We start from the raw sequence: 19,846 nt of genomic DNA on the forward strand, positions 1-19,846 counted from the left end.
TTAAGCAATTAATTACCTACAACAATTTCCCATACCTTGCTGAAAGGTAACTGCTTATAAGTTAGTTTGGTTTTATTTCAAGTGTACCAGCATATCTGCAGTAGAAACTAGACTAAAAATAATGGGTAAGACTGTGGTAAATTAATGTTATTTACAGTCTAATTTACATTTTAATCCATGTGTGATGTTTCCTTGAAGGTTATATAATCATGGAGTTCATTGAGTTCATGTGTGTGGGTGTTTTCAAAGTTTTGTTTGGTGTGTGTGAAAAGCTGGAGGTAGCTGGTAAAGGAGCAGGTCTGCGACATGACATGACTTCTTTTCTGAACTTCATTCACATGTCGGCTGCTCAAATGAAAAGTTTCCATTTTGACCATGAAAATGCTGCATCCATCTCAGTTTTTTTTCTAATCCGAGTTTTTCAGGCTTTGCTAGAGTCAGCTCAGGGATGAACTTCATCCCTGTGACTGTTACTGTATTTTTCCATTGGAGTAAGGTACATATTCTTGTAAAATATTTTTTTTTTCTGCATCTTTCTGCATAGAGAGAGCAGAGGGTTTTTTCTTTTGCTGATACTTTAGGTAAATGTTACATAAACTCAATAGGTAAAAACAGTTATGTAACATCCACATATTTCCAGTAAGTACCTTCAGTACAAATCAACCTCGACTTACTCTAGTTACAGTAAATAAATATACTCTAAAGGAACAGAGAAACTTGTTTTTTACTTGAGGTGGGAAAAACGGAAATAAATAAATTTCTTTCTCACCTTGAACTCAGAAGTCTCACAGGTCCTCCATACTGCAGTATTTGCATTTGTTCGACTTTACAAAAGATAAAAATCTGCCCAGTTAATGGTTTATCCAGAATTTAAAAACAAAGACAACAAGTTGAGGAAACTGCCCAGAAAACTTCATAAAAATTGATTAATGGCATTAAAAAATATAGATCTAACATCTGATGTCTTCAGGTGAATTATTTGAGTTTTATTATTCACGTATCTTTATTTTGAGTATGTTTCTTAATGAATAATTGCTCTACGTTTTGTTTTTTTGAAATATCCAGACTTCATAAATTGATTTTGCTGTAAATTGTGTCATTTAATCTGCTTTAAACCAATCAAACCTTCTGTTGGCGTATTTATGACAATATCGCCACCTTGCGTTCATTTACCGCAAGTACCACATTTAATCCCAGGTTATTGATCTTCAATCATTTAAAAAAAAAAATAGAATCTTATTTCTTTTGCCTCAGTCATGAAATCCAATGTAATTATATAATTTATTCAATTTAAAACAAACTAGAATCAGTAAAGAAAGATTTATGTCACAATGTCACTGAGTTAAAACTCAAATGTTAATTTTATTTAATCTAAATATAAGGTTACATTTTTAATAAAAACGCAGTTTTTGTGGCCTTTGTTGCAGGCATTTAAAAATATGTATCAAGAGCAATAATTTAAAAAGGACCTTTATTTGAACATGATTGTTTGTGTGTCCAGTTTCTACCAGTCACTATTTACATTGAATTGGAAATTTGTAATGAAAAAAATTAGTGAGCTAAACGTGATTTGGTTAGTTTCTGTCTAGATCCATGTTCCTCTACAGTTCAGCCAAACAATCCTCTTCTTGCTGCGGAAGAGATAAAGAAAATCACCACAGTTTTAGTTATCTGTCCCTTTCTACTAGTTGAATTTGGTTAATTTAGTTTCCTACGTTTCTCGGTGACCGTATAAAGGGCCTCCATCCCAGCTGAAATGTGGTCGGTGACGTGGCAGTGGAGCAGCCAGGTACCAGGATGCTGAGGGCGCATCTTCACTGTCTGGACAGGGAAAGAGCAGCTTTTACTTTAGATTTTATTTCATTAAAAAAAATAATAAATGACCTCATTAGATTTCAACCAAAATTAAGCAAAAACTTTTAATACTGTAATTCAGATTAGTTTTAGAAATGAGCACCAATATATCAACACCACATATAAAAAATCCATAAAATAAATTACTCTTTATTTATCTCAGATTTTTTTATTTTATTTCCAAATCATAATTTGGAAGCCATTATTAAGAGGGAACAAAATCTAACTTTGTAAATAATGCATCCACTACAAAAGCACAAATTTTTTTAGTGCAAACACTTGAAATGAGACAAAACTAACTTACAAGTAACTTTTCATCAAGACATAGAAACTTCTCTTAGGTCAATAATTCATTAATATTGATGGAAAATTACCTCTGACACATTATTTCACTAAATATGTAAAAATCCTTTAAATCCTTTTACACATTCAGTAGGGTTGTAAACAAAGTTTGTGAAATCATAATTATACAAGTACAGTTAAACCAAATATGGAAAAACAATCTAAACTGAAAATGTTTACAAAAAAAAGTAAATAATTATTACAAGAAAGGTAAAATATATATTTACCTTTCTCAATAATCAGTGGGAAAGTCTGAAGAAATTTAGACTGATTTGTTTTTGTTTCAGTTTCAACATGTTTTTACTGATAATAAGAAAAACTTACGGTAACATTAGCTTTAACAGACAGAAAAAGATAAAATAATTTCAAACAATTTTGAAACAATGTGCGAAGTTTTAAGACTTTACCTGAAAGATGGCAGGGAACAGCTCATACGAATCAACGCGGTGAGGTCCTCCACCCAGCTGCAGAATAAAGATAATTCAATTATCAATTATTTTTACTCCATTATGTGTCAGAATATGGCTGCGTACCTTATACTCCACACTGTGACCATGCCAGTGTACAGTATGAATATCCACTTCATTTCCCATCCCCATCAGGTACCAGTACACCTTATCTCCCACCTCCATGTTCAGCCCATTCAGGTTGCCATAAACGTAACCGTTAATAGCTGAAACCAAGCAGAAAAGAAAAAGAAAAAAATCATGTACGTTTTTATTTATTTAATCCTGATTTACTTTGGTTGGGACATGATGGGAAGTTTTGTTTGAAACTCCAGACTAAATGTTCTGAGTGATGAACCAAAACCAATAATAAAACAAAATGTCAACATAGCAAACAGGGCAAAAACCTGAAGTTAATTATTAACCGACTCAACCGGATCGAACATCAAAATCCACACAGATACAAACCGCTAAGTAAAATCATTAACTGCATCAAGTAGAACTTGTTTAGGAATTTCAAACACTAAGACAAAATTAACCAAGTGTTTATTTTTCAACACCTTTTTAACTTTTAGTTGTTGATATTTTCAAATGTTTCAGCATTTCTGTCTGTTAGCATTAAGTCATCCAAATCTGAGTTCAAACTTGCTATTTTTTCTCAAACTAAATCTAAAAGCATTTGGAAATATTTAGAATTTTTTTAAGGGGACCTATAATGTAAAATTTACATTTTGCAATTTTTTTGTACTTCCATTCCGGTGTTTTTTGGTGTCTGTAAATGAGCCATTTAAAAAATCTCAACATTCCGAGGGCGCTGTGCCGTTACCTAGCAACCCCAGTGGCATTCCGCCTGTCGCCTAGCAACCCAAGCTGAGCTCCAGCACATTTGGTCAGCTGGTTTTACTGCTGCATGCGCTGCACAATGGCTGCTGGAAAACACAAGTGTTTTGTTGTTTGGATTGCCGTCCAGAATCCATGCATTTTCGTTGGCTGTGCAGGAGGCTCTCCTCATGCTTTTCAAAGATGTACAGTTGTATAATTGCGCACCTGTTTGCAGCTACTTTTACATGAGTTTAAACATTGAGTTGGTGGGCGTGGCCTGCAGCAGCTAATTGGATTTAAAGTGACAGAAGCCCTAAAAGAGTTTATCCTGAAAGGAGCTCAAAGTGAAAATCTCATTATCTGAGAATAGTTTTGTCCAAAGAATTTTAGGAACATGTTTTATAGGTCATATAGCTATTCTGACTTGTTCAATGAAGCATAATAGATCACCCTTAAGTCCATTCTAGTATCATTTAACTTTTTTCCTTCAGTAACGTCCAGGTTCTGTGGAATCGGGTGAGTTTCCAGTTTTCTCTGTGTTTTTATCTCACCGTGCATTTTGTTGCTCTCAATGAAGGAGTCGTCAGCCTTCAGGTTTGGTCGAGGATTCCTGATGTTCCGTCTAATGTTTTCATCCAAATACCTGCAAAATAAAATGCATCACTTTTTGGAGCAGTCAGGAGAAAACACTGTGTGACGTAAGAATCACATCAGACGAGTATTTTAGTGAGATTTTATGTGACAGACCAACAAAATAGAGCAAAATTTTAATTGGAAAGGAAATTGATTTTTTTTATTATTATTTTATAGTAAAATTTATGTTTATAGCATGTTTGTATGTTCATCCCTTTGAAATAAAATTTTAGCAATTCTTTTCATTGAACGGATTACGAACTACTTTGGATTGGAGTACCACATTAAATCAAAATTAAATACTTAAAATTTGTGGTTCTAATGCAACAAACTTAATACTTTCCTAAACTTTGCCAAGCATAATAACTAAGAGATGTATTTATAGATGAAACAGGGTGTTGCTGTGTTGCAGTACACTTGAAATGTTCAACTTTCTGGTACTGAATTTAGTATTTATCAAGATGAATTAAAAATATAGGCGGTGAATTTGCTCTTTGAATTTTGACACCTACCAGCTTTCATTCTCATCAAACACCAGGAAAAGGAGAGCAAACTCTTCAACCTCCTTCTTTAGTCCAAGAGACCTGGAAGTGACACAACTTTGTTACACACACGGCGTTCAGTGATAAAATACGTTACAAATATTCTTTAATTTCTCAGTATAAGCTTCATCGTGTTTTGACACTGCAAAAACACCAAATCTTATCACGTATTTTTGGTCTTGGTACGACTAAAAACACCATAACAAATGTAAATATTTGAGGTTTACAGTTCTTATGTATTTATATCTTGCTTAAAAGTTACTTTAAAGTAAGTTTTGTCTTACCGGTATTTAAAATCCACTAAGATATTTGCATGTGAAATAATACCAAAAATATTCTGTAACATTTTGTGTTTTTGCAGTGAATTCAGTCTTCACCTGGCCCAGCTGCGACGGCAGATCACTAATGGTCCAATTAATCCGCTGTACAAGTCCTGGCAGGAAGAGAGAGAGAGCATGTAACTACACTGCAAAAACACAAAACATTGCCAAGTATTTTTAGTCTAGTTTCTCTTGCAAATATTTTAGTACCCTGGAAATAAGACAAAACTAACAAACATGCAACTTTTCTGCAAGATATAACAGCTTGTTTTAAGTAAAGTTTTAGTAGAAAGTACTAGTTCCACTGGTAAATTATTTCACTCATAACAAGAATTTTTTTCCCATAAGTGAAACAATCTGCCGGTGGAACTTCTACTTTTTAAAATCAACATGAAGGAGGTTTTCACTTAAAACAAGCTCCTATTTCTGAAAAGTTACTTTTAAGTTAGTTTTCTCTTTTTTCAAGTGTAATAAGAAATTTTCACTTAAACAAGACTAAAAGTATATGGTGTTATTTTTTGTTTTTGCAGTGTGCTTCATCAACAGACCTTTGTGACATCAGCAGTAGAGTAATACGCCGACACAGAGCACTCCTCCTGCTCTGCGGTGGGTCCAGTGTTCTTGTTGACGTACCAGGTGTACGTGTGAGTTTCACCTGGACAAAAACATTAGAAAGTCTTTCTGAACCCATCCAGTAAGTAAAAATAATCACTCCATTTTTCTGTGTGCTTTAACCATTCTGCTGATCAAAAGTGTGATGCTTCATCTCCTCTACCTGGTTTGGTTTGATAAACATCGGGAGACTCTGTCTTCACTCCGTGTGCGTGGATAGAATAAGGTCTGGATGCCATGTTTTTAAAAACTATCTTAACTTTGTCGCCCACTGACGCATGAATCATTGGTCCTGAATGCAACAGAGACATTGACAGCACATGCTGTGTCAGATAAATCCAGAAAACAGTGTACTTCTAAACAGAAACATACAAAAACCAGTAAATTACTCTAAAAGAAAAAGGAAACACAATCCACGTTTATTACTGCTAATGGCAAATATGTGTAAACAGACTTCTAACTATTTTTTGTGCTGCTGTAATCAGACATGAAAATTTTCTCAGGTGTTTTTGGTAAACTTTTTAGTACACTTGAAATAAGGCAAAACCGACTTACAAGTAACTTTTCAGTAAAATATAGGAGCTTGTTTTAAGTAAATAATTCCTTAATATTGATTTTGAAAATGTTTTAGTTCCACTGGCAGATTATTTCACTTATAACGTGAGAAAATGTCTTGTTATAATTGAAATAAGTGAAACTGCCAGTGGAACTAGAACTGCGTTGCTAGGTGACAGCTGGACTTGGCTTAGGTTGCTAGGTAACGGCTTAGTGCTCGTGGGTTGTGAAATAAGTGAAACAATCTGCTGGTGGAAATATTACTTTTTCATCAGTATTAAGACATTCTTGATTTAATCCAGGCTGCTACGTCTTGTTTAAAAGTTACTTATAAGTTTTTGATATAGTAGCTTGTTTAGGTGAATAATTCCTTAATATTGATGGAAAGAGTACAAGTTATAAATGAAATAATCTGTCAGTGGATCAAGACAGTTTAATTTATAATATTGGAAAGATTTATATTTCCATTGAAAAAATATTTTTCTCATAACTGGTATCATCCAAATTAAGAAGTTATTTACTTAAACAAGTTCCTATTTCTTGCTAAAAGATAGTTGTAAGTTAGTTTTGTCTTATTTCAAGTTCACTAAGATATTTGTACTAGAAACTAGAGAAAAATACTTGGTAGATTTTGTGTTTCTGCAGTGCATGTCTGATTACAGTGACTTAAGACCACTAGCACCACAAAAAATATTTAATTTACTTATAAAGATCGACTCACATCTGCCTGACTTGATGATGTTTCATTGTCTTTACAATTTTGAAAAGTCACCAACTACTAAAACACAACAATTATAAATGGTCGCTGCTCAGTTTTGATCAGACATACTGAAGGCCGTTATTTCTACATGTTATTTCATAATCCAGCAGTGATAAATTCAAAACAAAATACCCATAATTCCAAGGTGATCCATGTCAGCCGTTCGTTCCACTTTCTTGGTGAACTTGTCGTTGGTAAACTGCTGGTAAACAACCTTCTTGTAAATAGAGCCGATGTATCCGTCGCGCTTATCCAGAAAGACAGAGGCAGGACTGAGGAAGAGAGAAAATTAATTATGAAGAAATATCTGCTCGGAGGAGAAAAAGCTTTATTTATTATGCAACTATAGGGCTACAATTAATGATTAATTGATTATCTTATTGGTAATTATGACGACTAATTAGATTTAAAAAATTGGCTCTTTCTGCAGATTTTTTAACCTTACTTTCTACAGTATTGGAAATACATTAAAAATGCAAGAAAAAAAAAAACTTTTGCAATCAGGGTTGAAATTTTCTTGAAATTTAATTGAAATGAAAACACTTCACAATAAAAAAAATACATTTTCAAGTTCACAAATACATTTTGTATTCCTTTTTTATTTGATCTGCTCTATAATAAACTATAAATGTGAAAATTTTTCCCGAAACAAACAGAATAAACTTCAAACAATCAGGCCAGAACTAGGATTGTTCTAGGATTTTTGTCAGGGCCGCGAATAATTCTTCAGAGGGTCACAGGTGGCCCTCAGACCGCACTTTGGACACCCCAGGCATCGAGTGTCATTTTTATGATTAAAAAAAGATGTTTTTATATTGGTCGGTTGTAATATTCATATACAGTATGTGTCCTGAATTTCCCCACTGTGGAACAATAAACATTTCTTTTAATTGTATTTCTGTGTAATAACTAAGAAAGTAGCTTTAGGGATCTTATAAAAATCTATTATCTTATATAAAACTATTAAATATATTATCTGAATTATTTAAATTACTTCAACCTTTTTCCTTGAAATTCAAAAGTATGTACTCATAGCATGATTTTTCTGCTCATTTTTGATTGTAAAATGATAGTACATAAGTAAAAATATGCTTCGAAAGAATTATAAAAAAAAAAAAAAAACATTTTCATGAAGATAAAAATTCAAGTAGCAGTGACCAGCTTTGTGTCCTACTTTTCATGTCCTCTGAACATCTCCGTCTCCCAGGTGCGGTTGGGCGAGTAATCCCAGTCGATTTCCACGGCGGCGACGTAGAAGGTCTTTGAATGTAGCATCACCTCAGACTGACTCTGAAACATGCTGCACTTCTGCACCGTGTAGTTGGCTCGCATCCCACCCCGATAATGGTCCACCGTCGCAGAGACGACTTCAAACTGACCTGAAACACAAAAAACTTTTGCTTTAGTTCACTCTTCAGTCTAGAATTTAATGGATGATTGCTGCTTTTGTAAGTTTGATTCTCTGCTTAGGAGAGACACAGTCTTTCATGTATGCAAAATTAATATTTTTTGTACTTCTATTTGGGTTCCTACTGCTTTTAAAATCAAATCAGAACGCTAAAAAAAAAAAAAAAAAAAAAAAAAAAACACCCAGCCAATTTTTGGCAATAAGTTAATGCTTTTTGGTGTCTGGAAATGAGCCGTTTCAAAAATCTCCAGATTCCAAGGGCACTGCGCTGTTACCTAGCAACCCCAGGGCATAGCTCCCATCGCCTAGCAACCTAAAGAGAGTTCCAGCATGTTTGTTCAACTGGTTTTTCCGCTGTATTTGGAATACAATGGCTGCTGGAAAAGACAACTGTTTTGTTATTGATTTACTATCCAGAAAGCACTTGCTGCAATCTTGCTGGTTGTGCAGGAGGTTCCACTTCTGCTTTTCAAATATGTACGGTTGTGTAATTGCGCATTTGTTTTCAGGTGCGAGTGTAAATGTTGAGTTGAGAGGCGAGGCCAACAGCAGCTTATATAGATTTAAAGCTGCCGTATGTAACTTTTATTAAAATATTTTTGTTGAGATTGTCATCATGTTGTGACAGATAATCTGTGAATAAATAAAATGAGGTAGAAACAACCAATCAGAGCAAGAAGGTGGGTGTTAATGCTGTCAATCATAATTTCGTGTGTTCTCTCTCTTAACACTGCTCTCTGCTATGCTGCAGCTAGCATGGTCTGTTGTGAATGCTAAGGCTAGTTAGCATGGCCACCAATAAATGGTTTTTCTGTAACAGTAAGTTGTTTCTCCACCATTAGTACATTTAGCAGAGAGTACATGAGGATGATAGACAGTGCTAAGACCCTCCCCTTGGCTTCGATTGGTTGTTTTTAGTCAGGTGTGTTTCTTCAGTGCAATGGTGCAATTTAAAAACATCTACAGTGTTAATCTTTATTGATCATATTTTGATTATTTTTTCAAACTTGATGATGTTTTCTTATATATTTTGTGTTTTTTTTCATACTTTTGTCTGAAGTTGCAGTGAATGAACACAAACCTACCCATGCTGTCCGGCTCCATAGTCACTGTGTGCGAGATGTGAGGAAAAACACTGATGGTGTCTTTTCTGTTCTGGCGGTAGAGGAATCGGTTTCCCTGGAAGTAAAGGCTGATGATGTCCGTCTCCGTGCCCAGACCTGAGAGGTGCCACGTCGTTTTGTCCCCCTTACACATGGTGAGGCCAGGAAGGTTCCTGTACACAAACCCGTTGATGGCTAAAGGACAAGCAGAGACATGGAGATTATTTCAAACAAGACAACATCATGAATCAGACCTGATAAATAAAACTGATGAAGCAAAAGAAGATTGAAATCATTTTCAAATCTCAACTCACCATGCATTTTATTGCTCTCAATGAAATCCTCGTTCTCCTTGGTAACAGAGTTAGGAGCTGTAGTGAAAGTCCGGATGTTTTCATCCAGGTACCAGCTGAGGTTCTCATCAAACACTGTGGCCATAAGATGAAACTCCTTGTTATAGTTCTTCTGCAAAAACAAAACAAGAAACAACATGTTAGATGCAAACAATTCACTGACTTACGAGTAATTGCCAATTAATGGTTTAATTGGTGGTGGTTTACGGAGGTGGGAAGAGCATCCAATGTTGTACTCAAGTAAAAGAAGCAATGGTTCAACATATTTTTACTCAAGTGAAATTAAAAAGTAAGAAATTACTCAAGAGTAAAAATAATATCTGGTATCGTTTAATATTTAAAAATTACATAATTAAATGGACCAAAATATATAATTAAGTGGAAATTTTGGTATTTTAAGGATCAAAATGACAATTCGTATAAGTAGCAAAAAACATCATGAAACTTATGAAAGTTTAAAAAAACTGCAGTGTGTTTAAACGTGTTCGTTTCTCATTCAGTGAGTAGGATATGCAGAAATTTTACTCAAGAGCAGCGATACTTTATAAAAAAAATTACTCAGGTAAACGCAAAAAGTACAGAGAATACTGAAAGTATTTTTTCCCCAAAAAAAGTTACTCATGTAAATGTAGCTAGGTAAATGTAACTAGTTACTATTCTAGTTCAGTAACTAGAGTTAGAAAATGTAACTCTGATGGTTTATTAGATTAAAATTAGCGCCAATGTGTTTACTACGCCCGTTTAGACCCTTTTTAGTGTTGTAATTTGGTGTCCGTCCAACAGAGGGCGCCGCCGGTCATCTTTACGCGGAGACGTTGATACGGAAATTAAAAATGGCGGCGGGCCCATTCCAGACGGAGAATGAGAAACGGTACAAAGAGAGTCCAGTGTCGGATGGAAAAGACACTTTATGCGGTTCTGTTTAATTATTGATTCTACGAAGGTGAGGAGAACTGAAAAACTGTAACATGACGGAAAAACCATCACGCCAAGGCTGATTTTGAGCCTGTTGTGAGTTAATACACTAGCATGTCTTGAAGATTGTGCTCTTTTATGAATATCTCTGTTCATGTTCAGTTTCAGATATTTAATCCCTGCTTTCTAGATTTTCTGGAACAAAAAACTTTACTTTTTGGAACATAATATCTAAATTCCGGAAAAGCTTGTTTTAAATTCTGGTAAAATAAAAAATGAAATAGGTAGAAGAAACAAACTGCACATAAGAAGTAATAAATGGGTTTGAGATTATGAAGGACTTGCAATGTTTACAAATCTGAAACAGGATTGTGATAGTTTTAGGTTTTTCATTGTAATTTAGTTTTACTTTGTTGTGACTTTTGGGGGTTTTTTCAGTTAGTTTTAATTAGTTTCTAGAAGATATTTGCTAACCAATTAATTATAAGTTGTGTATTGTTTAGATTTTATTAATTATAGCAGTAGTTTTAGTTTATTCATATTTTGGGAAATTTTTAGATCCAGAATTCAGAAACGTATTGTGTTGTGATTGTGCATACATCGATTGGGTAATAAATACGCAATAGAAGATAACATTTTCAAAAAATGTATCTAATTATTGTTTATCAGCCTGGTGTTTTCTCCAAACCTTTGCTGCTGCCATTTTGGGACTAGCGTAAGGATTATGGAGTGCCAGAATTTGCTGAGAGCTGACATAAACGGCACAATTTCACATCAGTTCAAAAGAAAAATAAGTAGATTTATAAACATAAAAAACAAAGCATATTATATCTACAATTTCAGTATGTTTTAGTGAGTGATATAGTTCCAGTTATTTATAGTTTTTCCCCATTAATTATTGTTTTCACAAAAATATTTTCTCAGATTCAGTTTTAGTTATGTTTTCCATGATCTGAAATAGAAATACTTTGTGATTTTACAAACTAGCGGTCATAATAAAAATCCTTCACCTGTGCTCCTTTCTTTAGCGACCCGGGTCGGCAGACGAGAAGCGGCCCGACCAACCCAGAACTCGTGTCTCTAACAGGATCCACTGCAGAGTAGTACAGGTAGCTCAGACAGTCGGGCTCCCCTGGAACCGGACCGGCACCCACAGGTACGGTCCACTCATAGGTGTACACCGTCCCGGGTCTGACCAGGGCGGCTGGAGGTGGAGTCACCACCCCTAAAATCATCGTCACATAATGTCAGGATAATATTATTATCCATAAAACCAGAGATGAAATCACGAGGGAATCATGTTTGAACTCACTTGGCTCTCGTTTCAGCTCCCGAAGTTTCTTTGCTGTGTGCGACTCTGAGAAAAAAAATAAAATGTTTAAAGCTCAGACGAGTGAGGAATATCCTATTCAAGCCAGGAAATTGTTATTTTTGTTATTTACCTTCTAGCTCGTTGTAGTAAAGCGTCCCGTCCTGTTCGATGCTGTACTGAACTCCATGCGGCTGAATCGTGTACGGCCGGCTGGCTTTGTTCTTAAAAACCACCTTGATCGTGTCTTTCTCTTCGGCTCGCAGGACGGGACCTGCAGACAGTTAGCAGTACAATTAGATAAATAATCACAAAAATATAAATCTGGTCAAAATATTCACCAAAATATTATAACATTGCTATAATAAGAGACAGTTTTGAATGTTTCTATCAAAAATAAGTGAAAAGTAAAGCGAGAATGAAGTAGTATTACAAAAATAAATGCAAAAATATTTAGTCAAATATGATTAAAATACTATAACTTTAGTCATAAAGACTTTAGTATTAAGAAGAATAAATTCAAAATATGTGAAAGTGGTAGTATTACATGAATAAAGTTGAAATACAAGAATTGAGTCACGTTATGAGAATAAAATCATAGAATTAAATGAATAAGGTCTTATGAGAATAAATTTTAAATAATACAAAAATAAAGTTGTGATAATACCAGAGTAAAGTTTCAAAGTCCTGCTATTGATAATAACCTGATGCTGATGGGTTAATTGATTATTTTCTTATTTGTAAAATCAATACCAATCAGTTGTAATACTGCTTTTTTCTTTTGGAGTTTTCATAATATTACAACTTTATTCTGGGAATATTGTGACTTTATTCTTGTTTTTTTTTTTTTTTTCTTAGCGTTACTTTTATATATATATATATATGTGTGTGTGTGTGATGGAGATCACAAGAAATGATGTGGTCTGATGATATAATCGAAATCTTTTATGGAAAAGTCAACAGATAAGTTAGAACATGAGTTTTTGCTTGGATTACCCAGAATCCCCAGGTGTTGCTCCTCCGGGCTGCGCATTATCTTCGTTGTGAAAGTGTTGTCGAGATATTCCACGTATCGAACCTTCTTATACCTGCTGCCGATGCGGGTCGGGCCTCTAGTCACAAAGGTTTCTGCCTCGCTGTGTGCAGAAAAGCACAGGATGTGGTTGGAGCAGTTCTCAAAACATCGACACGTCTGCTAGCGTGTGGATTAACCAACCTTTCACTGGGTGCCGTGGGTGCATAATCCCAGACCTCTTCCTCAGCAGCGATGAAGAACTGCCGGAGCTCACCGTGAGGACGGGGCTTGTGCACGTTAGGGAAGCACTTCTTGATTTCAAACAATGCCTGCATTCCAGCTGGAAGAAAAAATATAAAGCAAAAACAAAAAAAGAACTCTTGAAAAAGTCTGAAACGTGAGTGAAGAATTTCAACTTAAAAAAAAAAAAATTATTTTGTTTTTGTTGATTTTCATAACTTTATGTAAACATCAACAAAATTAAACAAAAACAACACAAGGAGCACTGCAATGTCCACATAAAAAAAACATACATACATACAGCCCACATACACAAAATACAGTGTTCAACTTTAATGGGTTATTAGCATTAAACACATGTTGCAGTGTGAGCTTAATTGGTTTTAGCTGTCAAGTTCGTTAATATAACATGTTAAATCTTAAATATATGCGATAAATATAAAAGAAAAAGGAATGCAGTGTTTTGTTATTAATTGTCAATACTATGACGACAATATAACAAGGTCAGGAAAAAGTTTTAATTTAAAAAAAAATAGCAGAAGAGGTAAGTATGTTAGCTATGCTAGCTTGACTATGATAACTGTAACATGTAGATGTGCTGTGGAATTAGGTGTTTCGATTTAGTTAAGAAAAGAAAAATCAGATCATCAATAGAGCAGGTCTTTAAGTTAGCTAACCAACCACTCCTGTGCTAGCTTAACCGAAAGCAGCGGCAGCTAATCACTTATTACTGTTACTGTTGGTTCCCGTGGCAACGAGTCTGCGTGCAGCGTAGCCGAGACAGAGAGCGAGAAAACAGTGGTTTTGAGTTAACTGCTGGCCTGACTTGGAGCCTGGAAGACGTTTCCTCACCCATCAGATGATCGTTGACGGTGCAGGTCAGCAGCCAGTGTCCGGGGTTGTCGGCCACCATTTCAGCAGTGGTGCTGGAGGCTGGGAAAAGGCTGACCATGTCTGTGTGGTGCTTCAGGTTGGTCAAGATCTGGCCATGGAAATGAATTGAGTGCATGTCCACCTGTGAGAGAGACAAAATGACAACTTCATGCAGGATTGTTTAGATGTAAGTGAAACCAGGCAGATAGATAACTCAACTGAAACTAAACTAAAACTAAAGTCAACAAACAACATTCATTTTATTTAATGCCAGAATGAGGAGACAAAGCGCTTAAAGTTCACATTTTGCACATTCTTGTACTTCATTTGGGTTTCTACTTCTTCTAAAAACATCCCAAGCGCTTAGAAAAATCACCCAGCCATTTGCCACAATAAGTTAAAGTCTTATAACTTGGCATTTTCCCATCTTATATGTGAAATAATCTGCCAGTGGAACTAGGACTTTATACTCAATATTAAGGAATTATTTACTTAAAACAAGCTCCTATATCTTGTTCAAAAGTGACTAGTTTTGTACTATTTCAAGTGTACTGAGACATTTGCACTAGAAACTTGACCAAAAACACTTGGTAAAATTTTGTGTTGTTGCAAGACAAAATTATTCAGAAATATATCTGGATTCAACTTACTATATAATTCACATATATTGTTTTCATGAAGCACTGAAGATTGGCAGTAGAAAACTTTACCCATTATATTATTTGAAACCAGATAAAACTACGAACACCCATTTAATTATGTCTACAGCACTTTAAATAAACTTGTAATGTAATAAAAGTAAAAGCTGTTACCTCATTGCCCAGGCCAATCAGGTGCCAGTGGATCTTGTTGCCTTGACACGCGCTCAGTCCAGGCAGGTTACCGTAAAGGTAACCGTTTATCCCTGTGACATAAACCAAGTATTAAACCTAAACTTTTCAGTTTGCATGCAGATATTAAAAGTATCAACAGCTCTCACCGTGCATCTTGTTGCTCTCTATAAAATCTTCGTCCTCCTTCAGGTCTCTGATGGGATTTGTGATGTGTGTCCTGATGTTGTCGTCGAGGTACCAGCTCAGGTTCTCATCCGACACCATGAACAGCAGAGCGTAGGTGTAGTCGGCTGCCCTGTCACCATGGATGTCCAGAGTTCCTATAGAGCAGATAAAATCAGATTTTCAAATAATTAGTCTATTTTATATTAATAAAAGATTTACAATTTATCTCAAAGTCAGTAGAAAATGCAATACTAGATTAATTTTCTTGATTTTAGAAGGGAATATTATGCAAAAACCCTCTTTTTTTAGGAATTAAACACATTTTTTGTGTACTTTGAGTGTCTTGGATTGCAGAAAAGTTGAATTTAGTCTCTCCTGGTTCTGTGTTTAGCTCTTATATTATTATTTTTTTATTCCGTTACATTTTTCATACTAAGAAGTCAGTATTCGCCGCAGAAGTGATTTAAAAGTAAGACAGGAAATGTGTAGATATGTAAAGAAAAACAAGTTGGCTTTTTAACAGAGATCCAAAGTGTCTACACTGCAAAAACACAAAATCTTACCACGTATTTCTCTGTCTAGTTTATATTGCTAATATCCTACTACACCTGAGATAAGACAAAAGTCACTTGAAACTAACTTTTCAGAGCTTATTTTAAGTAAATAAGTCCTTAATGTAGATTAAAAATTACCAGCTCCACTGGCAAATTATTTCAGTTACAACTAGAGATTTTTCCTTCGAAAAAACATGGAAATTTTTGAGCTCCAAAAGGTCAACATTTTTTACTTTTGAAACGCAGAAAATTCCATATTTTTTTGAGGGAAATCTTCTAAGATTAATCTCAAAATTCCTTTTTTTTTCTAGAAAATTTTTGACTTTTCAAACTCAGAAATTTTCAAGTTTTTCTAGAACATTTCGTAAATTAATTTAAAAAAATATGGAATTTTCTTTAGAGATTTTTAACTTCTTAAATTCAGAAACGTTCTTTTCTCATATTGTTTGAGTTCTCATCTGAAATTCACCTCCTTTGTTTCTCTCTATAATGGGCCTAAAAGCAGCCAGGCAGACTACAATTCCAAAACAGCTCAGAAAATCAACACCATCGTTCACAACTTCCTCTGTTTGCTGATTGGGCCGGTTGAAATTCTAATCCAAGTCAATGGGAGAAATCTCAGCAAGGTTTGAATCGAGTGGATTACGTATGAAGGCTGCAGTTGTTATAATCGGATTGAAAAAGTACCTCGTTTGCAGATGAGCAGAGGTCCTATAAGTCCAGAGGCGATGTCTTTTGGGGGGCGGACATGAGAGTGGTAGAACCTGGTCATGCAGTTACTGTCTTCAGCTGTTGGGCTGTGGGATTCTGGGAGAGTCCACTCATACGTCTGAGTGGCACCAGGAGCCACTGCGTCATCCCTCTTCTGCTGTGGCCCTGTGCCATCTGGGTACAAGGCTCCTGGAAGCACAAACTGTCAATGTTAATCTAAAAATGTATGTGTTAATATTACATAGAAATACAGGAGAGGGTTATAGCCACTGGGGAAAATACTTTTCCTCAGAATTATGATTTTAATCTAAGAATTCTGACTTTTACTAAAATTGTAAAAAAAAAAAAAAAAAAAAAAAAAAAAAAATCTATAATTTCAGACTTTTAAAAAAATATATATATTGGGAGTTTTTTCTGAAAGTTATAACTTTTTCTAAAAATTCAGATTTTTTTTAAATTCTGACTTTTTTCCCAATAAGAATTATTTTTTTCACCATTTTTTCCCAAATAAATCACAGAAAAGGATGCTGGTAAGTGACTGTAGGATGTACATATTGCAACAATGGATTATCCTTCCACCAGAGCACAAGCAGTTCGCTGCAAAAACACAAAATCTCACCAAAGTATTTCACTTGAAAGAAGAGAAAACTTATTTACAAGTAACATTTCAGCAAGAAATGGGAGCTTTTTTTAAGTTAGTAATTTCTAATGTAGATGAAAAAGTTCTATTTCTACTGGCAGATTATTTCACTGATAACTCAACACTTTTCCCATGCTACAACTACAATAATCTGCCGGTGGAAATAAAACTGGGTTGCTAGGTGACGGGTTGGGCTTGGCTGGGGTTGCTAAGTAACAGCACAAGTGGAACTAGAACTTTTCCATTAAGGAACACAGAATGAGGTTTCTATTCTCCTTTTCTCAAACAGCTTAGGTGTTGTTTTGGTTTTTCTCACCCTCATTCCCTTTGCTGTAGTTGAGTCCGTGGGCGTGGATGCTGTACGGTCTGGAAGCTGAGTTTCTCAGGTGGACGATCACTGTGTCGCCGTCCTCCGCCATCACCAAGGGGCCCAGGTATCCCAGCCATTCCGGCTTCTTCAGTTCTGTCCTGTAGGTGGCGTCGCTGTACTGTTTGTAAACAGCCTTTTTGTAGACTGGGCCAATGCGTTGGGGACGTTTTACTAAAAACACAGAAGCTTCTCTGCAAAGATATTTGCACAGTTGAAAACTATTTACGTTGTTTTTATATCATGGAAATCAAACGTAAATGTTGTTGTGATCGGCTGTTTTAACCATAATGGGTGAGATGGTCAGTTAGTACCTTTCTTCTGTTTTCTGTTCAACACAATGCATCATTCTGCCTGGGATGCTTTAAAACATTTACACTTTTTTTCCTACTCTTCACCTCAGCTAAACATAAACTTATTTGGTATCCATGGAAACGTCAGACTTTTCACTGCAAAGACAAAAATCTTACAAAGTATTTTGGAAAATTAGTTGTTTCAAAATCCTCCAGAATGTAACGTCACAAATAAACAGGTACTGCCCTTGACCTGGCAACCCAGCCTGTTACCTAGCAACCTCCGCAAAGCCCAGGCTGTTGCCTAGCAACCAGCATGTTTGCTCAGCTGGTTTTATCGCTGCAGGTGCAGTGTAATGTCTGACAAAATATATCAGCAAATAACAATTTCTTATTGATTTATTACAATTGGATGAAAAAATATAAGCATGTATTTAAAAAAGACAAAAAACTTTAGGTGTGTAAAAATAAGTTTAGTAAGTAAAAACACAGAATCTGTCCAGTTTTGTAGATGTAGCCAACCTTGCTTTGGGACAAAAAGTTTATTTTTAAAAATTATCATTTGCTTTGCTTTACCTGCATAAACCCTTGACAAGCAATGTGGATCTACAATTTTCTAAAAGTTTGTAGCCTTTTTTATGATACTTCTAAAAGGTTTATATACTGCATGATACAAAAAAATTCTAAAAAAAAATCCTAATTATTTTATCTTGAATCCTCAAAACTAATTTATAAGTAACCTTTCAGCTAGAATTATTGACGCTTGTTTTACGTCAATAATTCCTTCATATTGATGAAAAGTTATTTGATCCATTCTATTTAAATTAGCAAGACATTTTTCTCATAAGTGAAATAATCTGTCAGTGGAGCTAGAACTTTTTCTTCAATATTAAGAAATTATTGATGTGGAACAAGCTCTTTAACTTGCTGAAAACTTACTTGTGACTTAGTTTTATATTATTTCAAGTGTACTTTGATATCAAAAATACTTGGTAAGATTTTGTTTTTGCAGTTTTAAGTATTTTACATGTTAAAATTAACGTAGGAAACATTTTATATGTAAATTCTGTCAAAGTTTTTTACCTGCTACACATTTAGTCTCAATTACTTTTACATGTTTTTTATTTCCAATGTGATTGCCATACATTAGAATAGTTTAAAAATTGCCTATTAAAATGTCAATTTGAGCAAATTCTAAAAAATCATTCTAACTTTATAAAATAGTAAAATGAACATTTATTTAACGGGCGTACTTACTCATCCTCCTGCAGTGTTCGATTCTGGATGACGTTGTTCCCAGTTGGAGCATAATTCCAGGAAACCTCCTCTATCTTAAGAAAATACTCTCTTCTCATTCCTGCAGCACACATTGCAGCACAACACAACAACAACACAGCTCCAAATTTCTTCATTTTCATCAGTTAAAACATCAGAGAAACATTAACAAGTGAAACTGATGCAAGGACAGCTGCTCTAAGCGCTTTCCCTGTCTTTTTATACTGCTTCCACTGGCAGGCTGCTGAGATCAGGCAAAAAGCCAAAGAGGTCACTGACCGTCGGACACTTACATAACGTCAGGAAACATCCAAACTTTAACCAGAAAAGCGCTTCAATCGTGATTCAAAACGTTCAATCGGTTTCTAAAATCTAGCAGCAGAAGTTGTCGTTTCCTGGACCAGTTTGGATTAGTTTCAACTTTATTGCAGACGTCTGGTGAGGAAGGACTGTGTGAAAAGTCAGAGGAGACTTTGAAGAATGGATTGTACATCCTCAAAAAACAAAAACTAAACAGAATAAACTTCTTTCCTTCCGTTTTTACATTTTTCTTGTACTCATAGTTAGGCATCATTGACACCAAAGTTCAAAAGTTTAACCAATGAGGAAAATGCTTTGACTTTTAATCCAGTCAATACAGTTTTTCCCCCCAGTGTCAGAAAAATAGGTTAACTACCTTTTCATTTCATAATAATTATATCATGATAACTGTTCAGTAACAAAAAATCACATAATCCCAAAACGGTTTTATCTTTATTAAAAAGTTTGAAATGATTAATGATGTAGTTATTTCCTAATGAGGTAAGTCTGTGTATTACGCCAAGTCCTATCTTGTCTGTCAAAGTGTAAAGGTAACATTTACTCAATTTGGGGCCACACCAATCAATAATGGGTAACTGTGGAAAG

At 35.0% G+C, this 19,846-nt stretch overlaps 1 protein-coding gene across 1 annotated transcript; it reads right to left on the reverse strand.

Moving 5' to 3' along the window:
- Positions 1–1,454: 1,454 nt before the first annotated feature.
- On the reverse strand, positions 1,455–19,170 carry LOC122838594 (ceruloplasmin). The gene is made up of 24 exons (XM_044129340.1): positions 18,923–19,170; positions 17,322–17,566; positions 16,342–16,554; positions 15,082–15,255; positions 14,915–15,006; positions 14,082–14,244; positions 13,191–13,329; positions 12,971–13,110; positions 12,108–12,248; positions 11,978–12,022; positions 11,676–11,890; positions 9,712–9,862; positions 9,380–9,592; positions 8,061–8,265; positions 7,019–7,158; positions 5,735–5,863; positions 5,508–5,614; positions 5,017–5,072; positions 4,610–4,681; positions 4,016–4,107; positions 2,730–2,869; positions 2,604–2,660; positions 1,716–1,821; positions 1,455–1,631 (listed from the first exon to the last, which is right to left on the reverse strand). The coding sequence occupies exons 1-24, from the start codon at positions 19,081–19,083 to the stop codon at positions 1,609–1,611; spliced, it is 3,219 nt and encodes a 1,072-aa protein (XP_043985275.1). The 5' UTR covers positions 19,084–19,170; the 3' UTR covers positions 1,455–1,608.
- Between the last annotated feature and the right edge of the window lie 676 nt (positions 19,171–19,846).

Source organism: Gambusia affinis, linkage group LG10, assembly GCF_019740435.1.
Source record: "Gambusia affinis linkage group LG10, SWU_Gaff_1.0, whole genome shotgun sequence".
Lineage (NCBI taxonomy): Eukaryota > Metazoa > Chordata > Actinopteri > Cyprinodontiformes > Poeciliidae > Gambusia > Gambusia affinis.

Coding starts and splice junctions, on each gene's coding strand:
- LOC122838594 (XM_044129340.1), bottom strand. CDS start 19,083: ATGAAAATGAAGAAATTTGGAGCTGTGTTGTTGTTGTGTTGTGCTGCA. Junction 8,266..9,379: donor TATGGAGCCGGACAGCATGG/GTAGGTTTGTGT, acceptor TTTGTGTTTCAG/GTCAGTTTGAAGTCGTCTCT. Junction 4,108..4,609: donor TTTGATGAGAATGAAAGCTG/GTAGGTGTCAAA, acceptor TTTATTTTGCAG/GTATTTGGATGAAAACATTA.